General features: G+C 43.5%; 1 protein-coding gene across 6 annotated transcripts in view; it reads right to left on the reverse strand.

Moving 5' to 3' along the window:
- LOC132403741 (semaphorin-3A-like) overlaps nt 1–18,235 on the reverse strand; it is a 209,164-nt gene that overhangs the window by 57,960 nt on the left and 132,969 nt on the right. For all 6 annotated transcript variants that reach the window (XM_059987387.1, XM_059987390.1, XM_059987391.1 and 3 more), the window contains one exon: nt 3,914–4,007. In XM_059987387.1, coding sequence (XP_059843370.1) covers nt 3,914–4,007 — 94 coding nt within the window. The remainder of the gene's footprint in view (nt 1–3,913; nt 4,008–18,235) is intronic.

The raw sequence follows: 18,235 nt of genomic DNA on the forward strand, positions 1-18,235 counted from the left end.
AGACTAATTCTACTTCAAACTGCTTACAAAAGGACAAACATTATAAATCCCTAGTTACCAATTTATTCAGTGTGTAAACATACAAATCAGAAACAGAACTTCCAAGGACTAAGTGAATGTCCTGAACTGCTTGTTGACCCCTGCCCCAATCCCATGAGATTGCCAACACAATTTCAGAACCTGAATGGGAGTACTTCCCGCCAGCTGAATGTTCATTGCCTGTCCAGGAACGTAATGCTGGAGCCAAGATCAATACTGGAGCTTGCAATGGACTCTCAGACCTTTAAATAGTTGCAGGGCTGATCCAATAGGTTCTAGGAAATCTTGAGGCCATTTACCCCATGGAATTCTATAATTATGCAAAACATTGGCTTGATGTTTGGTGGGATAACACAAGCAGTAATTACTGTACACGTCAACGAATCCTATTGATAATCCAGGAGTAGAATTTCAAATTTCAAAGTTCACAGCACATTTATTATCAAACCTCGAGATTTGTCTCCTACAGGCAGCCACAAAACAAAGAAACCCAATAGAACCCAATAAAAAAAGACCATCAAACTCTCAATGTGCAGAAAAAAAAACAGAATCTTGCAACCAATAAAAGTAAGTAAATAACATTCAGAACAGAAGATCACAAAAGTGAATCCACAACCATGAAGTCAGACACAGGAGTCCATTAGATGCAGGCCACAGCCTCAGTTCAGTGAAGAGACCAGTAAATCTCCCAAGCAGTGAGCTAAACACCGACCTGTCCCTCTCCTCCAACCACGACACCCTGACCTTTTCAGTCTGGCCCAGCACTTAAATTGGTCAAATATTGGCTTGTTCCTCAATCTCAGTCCCAGGCCCTGTTGCTTTGATACACTCTCAGTCCCAGGACCTGCCACATTGATTCAGCCCATACTCAAATTTGCAATCTGGCCCGCTACTTAAATCAGTCAAACTGGCTTGTTTCTTGCTCTCTGACCCAGGCCCTGCTGCTTCAGTACTCTCTTGGGCTCAGGGCCTGCTGCCTCAATTCAGCCTGCACGTGACCTTTCCAATCTGGCCCAGTCCTGAAATTAGTCAAACATCAGCTTGTACCTCAATCTCAGGCTCAGTCACCGCTGCCTCGACTCTGCCTCGCCATGGTGGAGTTCTGCCGCTTCAGATTGGCTGCAAGTCCACTCCAGCAATGAACATACATTGGCTCGTTCCCCACTCTTGGGCCTGGGCCGCGGCACCTCGATTCAGCCCATACACACCACCCGCAGCTGTCCTGCACTTTCAAGACTTCAGTTCACACCACAGGTTCATACCAGGTCATTCGAAAGCTCAGCTCAGCTCCTTAAGGGAAGTTACAGGCTATTGATTTCAGTGATCGTTTACCAGAAAATGTATGATTAATAGAGCAGTTAGTAGATTTTTTTCTGCCAGTAAAACATCACTGTTTCACCAGCGCCATCTTAAGCAAAGATGTGATGCTGAGGCTTTATAAGACACTGGTGAGGCCTCACCTTGAGTATTGTGAACAGTTTTGGGCCCCTCATCTGGGATGATGTGCTGGCATTGGAGAGGGTCCAGAGGAGATTCACAAGGATGATTCCAGGAATGTAAGGGTTATCGTACGAGGAACGTTTGATGGCTCCGGGTCTGTATTTACTGGAATTCAGAAGGATGGGGTGGGGGGGGGAATCGCATTGAAAGCTTTTAAATGTTGAGAGGCCTAGACAGAGTAGATGTGGAAAGGATGATTCCCATGGTGGGAGAGTCCAGGACAAGTCTGCATAGCCTCAGATAGAGAGGCGTCCATTCAAAAGAGAGATTCAGAGAAATTTCTTTCGCCAGAGGGTGATGAATTTGTGGAGTTTGTTGTCACATGCAGCTGTAGAGGACAGGTGTATTGGGTGTATTTAAGGCAGAGATTGATAGGTTCTTGATTGGTCATAGCAACAAAGATTATGGGGAGAAGGCCAGGAATTGGGGTTGAGGAGACTTTATAAAAGGGATCAGTCATGATTGAATTGCAGAGCAGACTCAATGGGCCAGACGGGCTAATTCTGCTCCTATGTCTTATGATCTTAAACCAGAAGATATTCACAATATAATTCCATTCACGATATAATCTTTCCTTTTTGAGCTACGGCTATCCGAACCACAGGTAAGAGCATCTTCAATTCCGCAAAGGGTCTCAATTTAATCTGCAACAGATGAGCCCACAGTTGTTACTCCCCTCACCCACCGAGCAGCTGGGAAGTCAGGCATGGAACTTGGAAAGCTGCCCACTGTACACCAAGCGTCAATGGACACATCAGTAACATTGTGTATAGGCATTAATGTATTCACCTGGGCCCAGTGCATGAATGGTGACTTACAGGGAGCAGACTCTCCATTCTCATAGTACTATATATGGGCATTCACAGGAGAGTGTCCTCAAACCTTGCAGGTTTGCAAACTTCGGTCATTTTCTGTGTTCATTCTTTGGCTTTACACACACACCTCACGGAAAGGGTCGAGAGAACAGCATTGAATATTGTCACACGGTCGGATTTAGTCAAATATGAGACACCGATTGTTGGTTCCTTGAACGTGTGACTCAAGTATCTGGACTGGTTGCGTCACGGTCTGGTATGGAAATTCAAATGCACAGGAATGTAGGAAACCACCGAGACTAGTGGACTCTGCCCGGTGAATCGCAGGCACCTCCCGGTCCACCATTGAGAATATACGCAGGATGTGCTGCATCAAGAAGGCAATGGCCATCCTTAAAGATCTTCACCATCTGGGCCTTGCTGCCACCACCAGCCTGGAAGTACAAAAGCCTGAGGTCCCACACAACCACGTTCAGGCGCAGCAACTCCCCTTCAAACATTAGGTTTTTGAATGAACCAGCACAACTCTACTCACTACAGTTTACCAACAATAAACAAATATTTGCCTAGGTACATGGAAGGGCAGGCCTTAGAGAGATGTGGGCCAGAACTGGGGCCAGCTGGGTGGCCACCACAATCAGTATGGACTTGTTGGGTTGGAGTCTGTCTCTGTGCTGTATTGCTTTTGAGACTCTTAACACTAACACATTTGACATTTGCACAAAAATGGACTTTGTTTTATTTTGTTTCAAACTTGGCTTGCAAAAGTTGTGCATAATTCATGCTTTGAGGAGAGGACATAGACCAGTACTGCGCAGTAGCGGTCCTTTGGCCCACAATGTTGTGCCAACCCCTTAATTTACTCCAAAATCAATCTGACCCTTCGCTCCCACAAACCCTCCATTTTTCTATCATCCATCTAAAAGTCTCTTAGCAGTCCCTAATGTATCTGTATCTAACATCACCCCTGGCAGTGTGTTCCACACACCCACCACTCTCTGTGTTAGAACCTTCATCTCTGACGTCCCCTCCTATACTTTCCTCCAATCACCTTAAATTTATGCCCTCTCAAATTAGCCATTCCTAACCTGGAAAAAGAAAGATTTCCACTTTATCTATGCTAATTTATTCATTTAGAGATAGAGAACAGAATAAACCTTTCTGGCCCTTTGAGCTGCACCATCAGCAACCCACTGACTTAACCCTAGCCTAGTCAAGATACTGTTCACAATGACCAGTTAACCTATTAACCTGTATGTCTTTGGAATGTGGGAGGAAACCAGAGCACCCGAAGGAAACCTACACATTCCATGGGCAGGTGTTTAAATTCCTTACAGAGGATGCTGGGATTGAACTCCAAACTCTGAAGCCACAGTTAGCATCGTACTAACCACTACGCTATCATGGTGTCCCATTAAGTTTATGATGACTCCTGTGAATGCAGCTTATTGGTTGCTCTAAGTCTGTGACGCTGTTGCAAGTAAGTTTTTCATGGTACCTGTGCATACGCTTACTTGTACACATGACAGAAAGTGTAACTTTAATTGCATTGAACTCACCAATTAAGAGAGAAGTTGTCAGCAGCTTTGGGTCATAGGGGCTTTTTCCCCGTCCATTCTCAAAGTGTGAAGTTACGAGCCTGAAAATGTTTTCCTATTTGTAGAGAAAAGGCACAATGATTAAGAAAGGTATAGAAATGTCACTGGATGTGTTCAGTCTGGGTCTCCATTGAAACAATAAAAATATTTACTCCAATGCAGACACCAGAGATTCTGCAGGTGCTAGAAATTCAGAACAACACACGCACAATCCTGGAGGGACTAATACAAGAACTGAAATAAATAGTTAACATTTTCGACCAAGACCAGTAAACTGTCGACGCTTCAGGCCGAGACCCTTCATCATGATGATTATTATCAGCCCCAAAATGTCCACTGTTTATTCTCCTCCAAAGATGCTTCTTGACCCGCTGAGTTCCTCCAGCATTTTGTGTGGGTTACTTCAACTGAATTGCAATTTAAATGACACAATTATAACCATTTTAATTCCTTTGAAAATAGTTTTGTTGAAGAGAATTTTCCCTTTAAAGATCACCACTCGTTATCTCTTACAGACTTCTGCTGTAAGATCCAGCCTCCAGTTTCGTTCTCCTGGGATATAGGTACAGGTATTGATATTGGAACTCTGAAGTGTTTAACAGAACAGGTTTGGAAATGAGATTGTTGCCCGTGCTTGGGACTGGCACTGCGTGGTGAAAGGGCACAGTGTGGAGCATGAAAGATCTTCTGTTGTAGGACTACTGTCATCAGAATCTGAAGAGGATGAAGCTTGGACATCGTGAGCAGAAGACCCTACATCCCACTAGAGAGTGACCTCGGTGTGGGGGGGGGGGGGGAGAACACAGGAATTGTTAAACATCTATAAAATAAACAGAAATCTAAGGAGAAAGGTGGTGTGTTCTACCTTATAGTAATCCAGCACCATGTTAGGGTGTATCACTGTAGGCCCAGTAATCCTGCTAAGAACCCTATCAGCTGCAGAACTATGTTTAACAAGACTGGGTTACAGCTTCTTCCCTCAGACTGTGCCACCACTGACGTCTCATCATTAAGACACTGTATTGCTTACTGTTTACCCGTGCTGCGCACCACATGCAATTTAAATCACATTTTATTATCTTATTATGGTAATAATTTGTCTTATGTGCTGTTTGTGATGTATGTTTTGAGGGTGCACTGTGGTCCAGAGGAACATTGTTTCGTTTGGTTGTATATATGTACAGCCAGATGACAATGAAATTGACTTTGAACAAATGTCCCTTTCCACTCATTAATGTGAGTTCCAGACTTCCTTTTGGTCTGTGTAGAACGCCCATTAACTTCATTGCTGAAAGATGTGGACATCATTATGGTCCTGTCACAAATCCAGAATTTTTGACCTACAATCTCCACTCTATCAGCACGCTTCTGGCTAAATACAGACTTGGAGGGATTTCGAAGGACGTGGGTCAAATACAGGCTGGTGGGACACCATGGTCAGTTGGGCACTTTCACGCAATGACGATGGCATCGATGCTGATGCCTTTCACAGCACCCAGTCCAACACTTGGTGCTTCGGTTAATGTGTGATATGCCGCTGCGTCATGTGCACGAAGGACTCTGGCAGATGTACTGTACATAAATAGGATAGGTAATTAATGCAGAAATCAGCTTCATCAATGTGAAGGTATAGACAATGATACAGATGTAGCTAGGAAAGCATTCTGACTGGTTTGAATGGAGGGTCCAATACACAGCATCACAAGTGGCTGAAGAAGGCTGTAGACTTACTCAGCTCCATCATGCACGTAACACATCGAGGAAATCTTCAAAAGGCGGCATCATCACTAAGGACCCCCATCACCTAGGACACACCCTCTTCATGTTATTACCAACAGGGAGGAGGTACAGTGGCCTGAAGACCCATGTTCAATGATTTAAGAACAGCTTCTTCCCCTCTACCTTTGGAACGGTCCCATGAAGAATACACCGATACATCTCTTTTGCACTATATAATTATTTTAGTAATTCATAGTAATGCCATGCCTTTGCACTGTACTGCTGCTGCAAAACTGCAATTTCCATATCATATGTCAGTGATAATAAACCTGATTCTGAAAAGGATATTTATATTGGGGCAGGAGTCCAGGGACGTCTTCCAGCTCGGGCCTGGGACGTACTGAGCACCAGGAGGAGTTCATCCGCGTCTCCTGCTGCTGGCATTGTGCACTTTTCCTATTCTCAGTCAGTGCCTCAGAGCGGCCTCTCCCCCTCTCCCAATGTCACTACTCACGTTCCCTGTGAATCCAATTGTTGACAAAATTCTTCAGCATTGACATATCTGCACATGTAACCGCATTATTTCATGAATGAAAAGTTAATTTCACTTGTACACGAGCCAGCTGAGTCTGTGCCGTACTTGGGGAAATAAATTCCTTGGAGGATCTGCAGCCAATGTCGAGCACAGCTTTACTGTTACTGTCAAGGACTCTATGGGCACCATGATGGAATGGCAGCCGTGATCTAATTACCACATAAGCCCTTGCCTGGTGTTTTAATTAGCTCGCTGTCCCTCGATCCAGCACTGAAGCCGTTGGATCACTCATAGACTAATTAATGCCTCCGGAGTGCTGTCCCTGCTCTCTGTAGGCTGGTTCTATCATGGATCTGCACATTGCTCTGAGAATGGGAACAGGAAGCTGCCCGTCCTGGAGAAGAAATTACTGCGCAGAAACCTTCTTTTGTTAATTAAACGGCAGCTTAACCACAACAGCAGAACAAACCTGCAAACATTCCGGACCTCAGCTTGCTGAAAACATAGAACGTTACTACACAGTACAGGCCCATCAGCCCATAATGTTGTGCTGACCCTTTAACCTGCTCCATGATCGACTTACCCCGTAACAGTCCATTTTTCGATCATCCATGTGCTATCTAAGAATCTCTTAACTGTCCCAAATGTATCTGCCCCAACCACCACCCCTGGCAGTGCGTTCCATGCACCCACCACTCTGTATAAAGCAGGGGCTCCCAACCTTCCTTATGCCATAGACCCCTAACTGATGGGTCCATGGACCCCAGGTTGGGAACCCTTGCTGTAAAGAAGTTTCTGCCCTGGGAAAATGACTCTGGCTGTCCACTCGATCGAAGCCTCTCATCATCTTGTACACGTCTATCAAGTCAGCTGTCTTCCTCCTAGCTTACTCCTTCACCGCAAAGCAAACTCATTTGTTCTTTCCATTGCCTTCTGTGGCACTGTCTAATTTTATCTTATTTTATTTTATTTAGAGATCAGCCCTTCGAGCCGCACTGCTCAGCAGTGCACTGATTTAACCCTAGCTTAATCACGGGACAATTTACAATGACCAGTTAACCGAATGACCAGTACAGCTTTGGGCTGCAGGAGGAAACCAGGGAACCTGGAGAAACCCCGCACATGCCACGGGCAGTAATGCACAAACTTGCTTACAGACGCTACCATGGTGCCCTTAAATGCAATTATAGCTTGTAAAGTGTTGAAGGAGAGAGAGAGAGAGAGAGAGAGGTGGGTAGTGTACTCGGCTGACAGCACAACGACCAGCCACCTCAATCTCCAGCTTCATCAGAATGGCCCAAGAAGCAACCAATTTCAGCTATTAGAACCTCAATTTGCATCTAATTTACATGTGATAATTAAACTGTTAACACCTATAATTAATAAAACAGAACCATATGATGGTGAGTGGTTGTGGGGGATGTGGGTTATGGACAGTTTATTGCTAATTCCAATTAAAATATCAACACCAGCATTAATCTGAGCATTTCACTGGAGTTCAGTGTCGGCCTGTCCCTGGGTGTGTTATGGGCACAGAATGTTTCACTGACCAACACTGACCGATGTTGCTTTTGCCCGACACGCTTCCTCATTGCCCAGTCTGTCATCCTCATGATCCATCGATCTTGCTGGCCCCGGACTCTTCCATTCACATGGATGAGGAGGTAACAGGTTCACCACATCCCTGTTTGTTCATCAGTAACAGAAGTCATAACTCTTTCTAACTCTCTTCCAGGTTCTGGGGGTTTCACACTATTCCCCACCTGTCCTTTACAGGCTCCCTCCCTCAACACCACCTGCAGGCCAACTCACTACACAGTTTGTAGCAAGTCTCCTGTCCTCCACGGAGCTCTGCTTCCACTCCTAACTCCTCATCATTCCTAATTCTCCTCCATTCCTCAGTCCCTCGCCCCTCACCACTCCTCACCATTCCTCATTCCTCATCACTCCTCACCATTTTCCCCACTCTCATCACTCCATTTCACTTATATCTTCTTGCTATTTCTCATTCCTCACAACTCCTCTCTAGGGAAGTTCGAGGCAGTTTCTAGAGTAGGTTACATGGTCGGCACAACGTTGTGGGCTGAAGGGCCTGTAATGTGCTGTAGATATCTATGTTCTATGTTCTTCCTCAACCTTCCTCATTACCTGTCATTCCCAGTCTTTCTTCACCCACTACCTTTGATCTTTCCAATCTCCTGTTTTTTGTAGCTTATTAACATTTACAATTTTTCTGTCATCTAATTTATCCCCTCCCCATATCCTTTTGTCCTCAGATTTACCCCTCAATATGCCTCACCCATTTGATGATGAGCATTATTGGATAATTAGCTTCAATTTATGAAGCCCATTCCTGGAAAAACGCCATCATCTTACTGATGTCAGCAACCTTTCTCCGGCCACTATCTGATCTCTGCTTCCATCACCCCTGTCCAATCCAGAAGTTTAAATGCTCATCGTTACAATGCCATATAACTGGAAATTTAGAACCAGGGCAACTCTCACAAAATGCCGGAGGAATTCAGCAGGTCAGGCAGTATCTATGGAAATGAATAGACAGGGCTGAGACCCTTCATCGGGACTGAGAAGAAACAAAAAGGTGGGCAGAGGGGAGGTACAATAGCTGAAAGGTGATGGGTGCAGCCAGGTGGGTAGGAAAGGAAGGAGTCTGATAGGAAAGGGGAGTGGACCAGAGGTGGAAGGGCAAGAGGAGGGGACTCAGGGGATGCAGGTAAGAAGAGGTTAGAAGCCAGAGATTTCAGAACCAGAGTCAGGTTCATTATCACTGACATATGCTGTGAAATTTAAACCTGATTCTGATTCTGAATTTCCATATTGTGCTTATTCAGTGACGGATGTCAAGGTGGGAGATTTATTGCACTAACACGCTGCTGGGTTTTGGATTGAGTATCTGCGTTTAACAACTTTCTTACTCCCTGTTTTGCAGATTGTTTATCAAACATGTCACCATGTTGGCTAAATTTGGATATCCTTGTAAATGCTGTAAATGAAAAACATCACACAATGCTGCTGTCAATTCAACCTGGTATGAATCATAAAACACATTTAGATACACTTCATTCAGAAAGTGGCATTTAACTATGCTTCGCTCAAAAGGGCGCCACAGCTCAGGGTGCCAGTGTTTGTTTAATCCTGGCGTCCACTGTAAGGACTCTAATCCGTTTAGAATCTCTAATTCATGAAGAGCCTAATCCATGTTTAGTTCTAAGTTAAAATAAACTTGGATAGGTATGTGGATGGGAAAAGACACTTGTTCAGGTATGCGGATGGGAAAAGACACTTGGACAGGTATGCGGATGGGAAAAGACACTTGGACAGGTATGTGGATGGGAAAAGACACTTGGACAGGTATGTGGATGGGAAAAGACACTTGTTCAGGTATGCGGATGGGAAAAGACACTTGGACAGGTATGCGGATGGGAAAAGACACTTGGACAGGTATGTGGATGGGAAAAGACACTTGGACAGGTATGCGGATGGGCAGGTTAGACAGATATGGGACTAGCTTAGAAGGACATCTGGGCGTCTTGGGATGAACAGCTTGTTCTGCACCGTATGGCTTTCTGAACCCATAACCAATCAGAGAATATAGGAAACATGGCAAGTGTTATCAAAGTTTGCATGGCAGTGTAGAGGTTAGAGTAACACTTTACAGCACCAGCAGTCAGGGTTCGCTTCCTGCCATTGTCTGTAAGGAGCTTGTGCGTCCTCCTCATGACCACATGGGCTTTGTCCAGGTGCTCTGGTTTCCTCCCACATTCTGAGGATGTACAGGTTAGGCTTAGTGAGTTGTGGCACGCTAGACTGGTGTCGGAAACATGGAGACACTTGAAGGATCCCCCAGCACACCCTCAGAATGCCAGCGACACATTTCTCTATACGCTTCACTACTTCCATGTACATGTGATAAATAAATCCCAGTGTTGCATCAATATCAAATCATGTTCATGCATTTTAAATCTGTCAATAACTGGGTAAGTTACGGAAATGCTCACTGCGCGGTTATGGCCTTACCAGTAATACTGGAAATTCTGTAGAACTAAAATCCTCCAACACTCATCCACGTCTAATAATTCAGGAACAGCTTTCTCCCCTCCATCTGATTTCTGTACGGTTCATAAACCGGTGGACACTACCCTCACTATTCCTTTTGTTTGGCACTATTTACTTTGTAATTTATGCTAATTTTATACCTTTGTCCTGTACTGCTGCCGCCAAATAACACATTTCATGTCATCTAAGTGAGTGAGAATAAATCTGATTCTGGTTCTGCCAATGTGAAGGAGGAAAATCCTTCTGGCCATTGGAATGGACATAATTAGAGTCACATTAGAATTCTAATTACACTTCTATGCACTATTACTTCTTAATTATTTTTCATGTCAGGCCTGTGGTGTAGACAGGGCAGCTTTTGTCAGGGGTGGTTGGGTCGGCTATTGATGCATCTAAGAGAGATCTGGTCCCTGACTAAATGGGAAAAGGGTTGAAGCAATATGTTAATCAGCAGGAAGATCTGGTTTTGAAACATTCCACTGACACCATTGCTTTCACAGGCAGAGTGAAATAATCTCAACAAGGTTTCCAAGTACTTTTGACATCATCATGTCCTTGAACATCATGCACTGAGCACACGGATTGCAGAGGGCATTACACCAGACTACATGGCTTCTTCCTTCTTCCGTTCCAGTCCTGACAAAGGGTCTCGGCCCAAAACAATGACCGTTTATTCCCCTCCACTGATGTTGTCTTTCCTGCTGAGTTCCTCCAGCATTTTGTGGGTGTTGCACTAAAAGTCCGCGAGACATAAAACATAGGGGGCCAAACAAGGCCATTCGGCCCATTGAGTCTGCTCCGTCATTCCATCATGACTGATTTATTATCCCTCTCAACCCCGTTCTCCTGCCTTTTCCCCGCAGCCTTTCATGCCCTGACTAATCAGGAGCCTATCAGCCTGCACTTTAAATATACACAGTGACTTGGCCTGCATAGCCATCTGTTCCAAGGAATTCCATAGTTTCACCACTGTCTGGTCAAAGAAGTTCCTCCTCATCTCTGTAATAAAAGCTTTGAAAGTTAATTGTGTAATGTTAAAACTCCTGGAAGATAGTGAAATTTAAAAAAAACAAGACCTTGCTTTTATTTATGTTTTTCATTCAGACATCTGCAATTCAAGTGTGTAATGATGAAGTAACCAAAAGCCAGACTGTGATAGCTACCCCACGTTCTCTGTCCACTTACAGGGAGTATTTGGCCACTGGCTTTCATCGACTGGCAGAGATTACTGTATCGCTTCCCCTTTTCCAAACTGATATTATGCTCCATTACTCTCCTTCCAGTTACTTTTCCTTTGGCGTCGGAACCTCGCATGTCACACACCTATTTCCAACCCAAAGGCCAAGCCGCAAGTTGTCAGCATGCCCCTGAAGTCTATTAAATCTCTCTATATCCTTCCAAAAGTTGCTGAGCTGCTAATGAAAAGCCAACAGATGAGGTAAAGTCTGAGCCCAGTGGACTGTGCTATGTCCACTACCTCACTATTTTTGCATTCCTGATTTAATTTAGCTTTTAAATGTATTTCTTCCTGTAATTTATAATATTTCTTATGTCATTATGGGACATTGTATTGCTGGCACAAAACAACAAATTCCATGACATACGTCAGTGAATTAAACCGAATTGTGATTCGGATTCGGTGTTCAAGGTAAAGTTCACCAAAGGATCGAATCTAAGAGAAATTCGAGCTGCAGGTTCAGTGATAATAAATCTGATTCTGATATAAATGATTTAAATTTGTACAGCTTCATCACTTCTCAATTACTATGGTCAATTAAAACTATAACTGTTTCACAGTGCCATTTTTTTCCCAATGAAACCAATTCACAGTGATATTAAAATGATTGAGAAGCATTTGAGAGATCTGCACGATTGAGTCGAGCACAGATGCAGACCAGTCTCCTGAGACCTCAGCGGAGTACATAATGCACCTACTCCGATTTCTGCTCGGTCCATGTTTATCAACATCTCCAAACATCAGAATTATCTCTTAACATCCATGATTTACACCGTAACCATGACTGCAATTTATCTGAGTTCTTCATTAAACAATTAGATTCTTCCTTTCTAAGGCAGGTTATTAAACTTGACCATTTAACCCACTGAGTCAATAAGGATGGTTCCTGCTTTCCTTCACAAGTGGCTCACTACGTAACATCTGGAAAAGTGTTTCTGGAACCATATGGTACAGAAATACGGAGAGATAACAAAGTTCAAAGGGAATTGGAAGCTGCTTCCTCTAATAGAGTATTACAGAGAAATGAGTGGGGCACTTTACAGAGCATTGTATGACTTAGTGAGATGATGCAGCATGATTCCATGTGCCATTCAGCAAAGAAAGCCAGGAAGTGAGAAGATCTGGGGTGGGGGTGGGTTCACTGCTTTTAATGCATGGAAGGTACCGGTGTCCATATTCATAATCTTTGCCTGTTTAACGTATCAGATCCCCATGACTGTCATGGGACTCCTGGACTGGAACAATTACACCATTTCCAGGCAGAGCAAGCGGGAGCAGATGCTGGGATCTGGAGCAAAGAAGCGAACTGCTGCAGGAACTGAGTGGGTTGAGCAGCTTCTGCAGGGGGAAGAAATTATCGACGTTTCAGGTCTCGACCTGCATCAGGACCGAGGGTGGAGAGGGAAGAATGAGAGTGAAGTTGAGTGAAGGGGATAACTTCACTCACCCCATCATTAAACTGGCCCCATAGACTATGGACTCACTTTCAAGAACTCTTCATCTCATGTTCTCGATATGTGCTACTTATTTATTCATTAGTTTTATTTTGTATTTGCAGTCTGTTGTCTTTTGCACATTGGTTGTTTCTCTGCCAGTTGGGTGGGTCTTTAATTGATCCTACAGTGCTTCCTTCGATTTACAGTGAATGCATACAAGAAAATAAATCTCAGGGTTTTAGACAGTGACAGAATCGCACTTTGATAATAAATTTAATTTGAAATTTGGAGCAAACACGAGGAAATCTGTAGATGCTGGAAATTCAAACAACACATACAAAATGCTGGTGGAACACAGCAGGCCAGGCAGCATCTACAGGAGAAGCACTGTCAATGTTTCGGGCTGAGACCCTTCGTCAGGACTAACTGAAAGGAAAGATACTAAGAGATTTGAAAGTAGGAGGGCGAGGGGGAAATGCAAAATGATAGAAGACCGGAGGGGGTGGGATGAAGCTAGGAGCTGGAAAGCTGATTGGCAAAAGTGATACAGAGCTGGATGTGGGAAAGGATCATGGGACGGGAGGCCTAAGGGGAAAGAAAGGGGGGGGGGGAGCACCAGAGGGAGATGGAGAACAGGCAGAGTGATGGGCAGAGAGAAAAAAAAACTAAATATGTTAGGGATGGGGTAAGAAGGGGAGAGGCATTAACAAAAGTTAGAGAAGTCAATGTTCATGCCATCAGGTTGGAGGCTACCCAGCTGGTATATAACGCGTTGGTTCCTCCAACCTGAGTGTGGCTTCATCTTGACAGTAGAGGAGGCCATGGATAAACGTATCAGAATGGGAATGGGACGTAGAATTAAAATGTGTGGCCACTGGGAGATCCCGCTTTCTCTGGCAGACAGGGCGTAGGTGCTGCCTGTCCTGCTGTGTTCCACCAGCATTTTGTGTGTTGTCTGAATTTTGGACCACAGTTGTTGTAGAGAACATGGTTATCCTTTGAATAATGTTAGGGCAACAGAGAAATTAGTACCAGTTCAGGAATATTTTACATTTTATATCAGAGGTACAACATGGGAATAGGTCCAATGAACCTGTGGCGTCCCATACGTCCATGTAGCCTGTTAGCCTACTAAATGTGCTAATACCAGGGGGCATTACTTTAATCTGTTTGGAGGAAAGTTTGGGAAGGGTGACAGAGGTAAGTTTTATACCCACACGGTCATGGGAAGAACGTACAATCTCCTTATAGAGAGTGATGGAATTGAACCCAGAACACTGCTGCTGTAATAGTGTTACATTCGCCGCCATCCGACCCTGCTGCCAATAATATGCTTAGTAGATGACTGCTTAAGGATAAGAAGCTAAAATTGTTAGCAGAACCTTTTTAATCGAATACTGCTGGACGTTCAGTAAGAGACACCAAGACAGCAGAAAATAGACTCCATTTGCAGAACAAAGAACAAATCGCGAGGAACTCAGTGGGTCAGGGTGCATCTGAGGAGGGAAATGGATAGCCGATGTTTAAGACCTTGCATCTTGTCACACAGATATTACCATCTGTTGAGTTCCTTTGTGCTCCAAACGCCAACATCTGCAGCCTGCTGTGTTTCCAGGAGAGAAGAGATCTGGACTGAAAACTGGCCTGGGACAGTTTGATTTTTCCTCTGCTTCCATGTGAAGTCACTGACATGATTATTCTCAGCTGTATCACATAAAGTGCATGAGATTCACATCATTAGACAGTTAGCAATCAAGTCTCTGCAAGCAGGTCACCTAATGTAAACCAGCGCCCTACATCATCCCGCTGAAATCAAGAGCAGTTGCTTGTGAAGTCAGATCCACCACCAGTGGGTGAACAGATACATCACTCTAGTGTCATTGGTCCTAGGATGTCTATGGCCGGGGGAGTAGACAAGCCCCCTGTTTACTTTGAACAGTGTGTATGTAACGACAAAGCCTTCACAGCTTAGCCAGAGGTAACTGCATCACCTTCTCTTCAAACCATAAACTGGAGGCTCTTTGGATATGTAACCAAGGCAGGAACTGGAGTTAATTCTTGACTCTCTGGTTAAGATGTTCCCTAAAACATAACCAGTTGATGAAGATTATCTACCAGTAATAACATATGTTGTGAGAATACTCCATTTCCTATACTGGCTCCTCTGTTCTCACCTGACTATCACCTCCCCCGGTGCCTCTCCTTCTTCCTTTTCTCCCATGGTCTGCCTTCCTCCTCTCCTACCAAATTCCTTCTTCTTCAGCCCTTTATCTTTCCCACCTATCACCTCCTAACTTCTCACTTCAACCCCCTTCCTCCACCCACCTGGCTTCCCATATCACCTTCTAACTTGTACTTCTTCCCCTGCACCCCCCCCCCCCACTTTCTTATTCTGGTTACTACCCACTTCCTTTCCTGTCGTGACGGGTCTCAGCCCAAAACTTCAACAGTTTAATCCCCTCCATAGATGCAGTCTGATTTGCTGAGTTCCTCCAGCATTTTGAGTGTGTTGCTCTGGATTTCCAGCATCTGCAATATCTCTTGAGCTTACGTTGTGAGAATCTATGTTCCTAATTTCCAGATAAATTTTAACATCCAGTTTTCACTTTGACACGATGAACTATTATTTAACTTCCTGAACAATATTCAGCAATCAAGCTGTCAATGCAATTCTAAATTTAAATCTATATTAAATGAAGATTATATCAGCATTAGCAAAAGTCAATTGTAACTTTAAAGATCTTTATTTCATGGAAGATCACTTTATGATGAAGATGACAATCTGGTATCTCTATCAGCGTGATAGTAATTACAAGCCAGATAGTTCCAATTTCCGTTAGTTACTTCCTGACGTGAGTGTGGCTGTAATTGATAAATCACTTCAAGCTGTCTGGTTAACCGAAACAGGAGTGCTCATCATCAATATATCATCCACTTAGTCTGGTTAACCAAAATGGCCTATATCTTATTGTCTACTCTGTTCAACCAAAGCACTGGTGACCATTATCAATATATCACACACTTAGTCTGGTTGCCGAAAGCTCCTGCCACACAACTAGTCAACTACACCAGCATTTTGAAGAATCATTAAAGAACTGAAATTTACCTCTGACGACTGTTGTTGATTGAACCATTAGCTTAGTAATCATATTAATAATAATAGTGATATAATGATGACAGCTGATGACTTCAAAAAAATCTAGGGTGCTAGTCAGGATCTGAAAACGAAAAGACAATGGAGGGGACATTCAAACCCACACTCATTGAACATCGACAGTACAGGTCTTTTGCCCTTAGGCTGACCTTATAACCTACTCTAAGATCTATCTAACCTTTCCCTCCTACATAGCCCTACATTTTTCTATAATCAGAATCAGGTTTATTATCACGAGCAAGTGACGTGAAATTTGTTAACTTAGCAGCAGCGGTTGAATGCAATACATAATCTAACAGAGAAAGAGAAAAAAAAATAATAAATAATATAACACATAATATTAAATAAACAAGTAAATCAATTACATACATTGAATAGAATTTTTTTTTAATGTGCAAAACAGAAATACTGTATGTTAAAAAAGTGAGGTTGTGTCCAAAGCTTCAATGTCCATTTAGGAATCGGATGGCAGAGGGGAAGAAGCTGTTCCTGAATTGCTGAATGTGTGCCTTCAGGCTTCTGTACCTCCTACCTGATGGTAACAATGAGACAAGGGCATGCCCTGGGTGCTGGAGGTCCTTAATAATGGATGCAGCCTGTCTGAGACACTGCTCCCTGAAGATGTTCCTATTTAAAAGTTTCTTAAATGTGCCTAATGTATCTGTTTATAGCACCAGCCCTATCAGGTGTTCTACACACCCACCACTCTCTGTAAAAAAAACTTTATCTGACATCCTTCCTATACTTTCCTCCAATCACCTTAAAATTTGGCTCTTTATATTAAACATTTCTACCCTGGGAAAATGTCCCTGGCCGTCCAATGATCTACGCCTTTATCATCTGGCATACCTCCCTCCAGTCACCTCTCATCCTCTTTCACTCCAAACAAAACATCAGAAGTTAGACCAGAGTATAAACTTAGCTAAATGTTTTTCCAGGTGAATGGTTCCTCTGCCAACAAAACCCAGTAGGTGCACTCACTGCGTAACTGCAGTGATGGGGTGCAGTGGTGCCTGGGGGACAACACAACCGGACAAAAACTGAAGGGAAGTTAACCAGTGGAGGACAAGTGCGCATGGTTAGAAATAATAAAAGCCATCACATATTCATTTCAATCTGTCACACTGATGAAATTGATTTCAGTTTAAAGCTGGTAACATCATTTTTCCAGAGATGAATGAACGTAGGATATCCCTTTATTCCCATTAGTTCTGACAATTCAACAGAAGAATAAGGATGGAGAAGACAAAGGTCAAGGTTAGGGTTAGGTCAGATAGACATAAGAGAATGCAGAAACTGTAATCTGTAGCAAAAACTCTGGGGTAAATTTGTTCATTGCTTAGGGCTGGATTAGGATCTATTGCTCCTTGAAATCAAGTAACTGGCTATTGATTAGAATTAACCAGGATGGCCAATGAACCAAACAAGAACTCTGCTACCCGCCTGCCTGCTCTGAAACAGCTTTGTTTAATTTTCACCTTGTTGATTACCCGTTCCACATGACGGTAGTTCTTTGCTTGGTGAACTAAATTAAATGCTTAGTGTTGCCAGAGACAGTAAGTGGATGAACAGTAATGGAAGGGTCTTTAATATCTGATTTTATTCAGCCCTGCGAGAACTGTCAGTGTTCTCAGACCTTGGCAGAAGGAATGTGTGCAAAGTCACCTCTGATATGCAAATGAAACTAAACCACAACAGAAGACTGTAAGCGGAATGTGTAAGAGTAACTTCCATAGTGAGACTGTATGGTTTGCCAAGTTAAAGAACTTATTACCAAATAAATTTATACTTCCCATGTAAAATAAAATCCTCCATTTTTCATAACATCATCCAATTTTGTTTTCACTCATGACTTGTCTTGTGTTCCTTTGAGGGAGCAGTAATTGGTTCTGAGTCTCAGAGATACTGAGATTAACATTTGTAATCTCAGATATAATTTGTAATCCCGTCGATATTGAGCTACTGTGCAGAGCGTGGCCACAGGTGACAAGAGTGGCTGAGAATGGTGAGGCAGAACAGGAAACTGGTCCAGAAGAGCAAGGAGACATTGCTTTGTCCTTCAGCAATCACAGGGGCTGTTCAAAGGAAGCAAACTGCCACAGAACAAGGTCTCTGACACGGCGAGGAA

The sequence above is a fragment of the Hypanus sabinus genome, chromosome 13 (genome assembly GCF_030144855.1).
Source record: "Hypanus sabinus isolate sHypSab1 chromosome 13, sHypSab1.hap1, whole genome shotgun sequence".
Taxonomy (NCBI): Eukaryota; Metazoa; Chordata; class Chondrichthyes; order Myliobatiformes; family Dasyatidae; genus Hypanus; species Hypanus sabinus.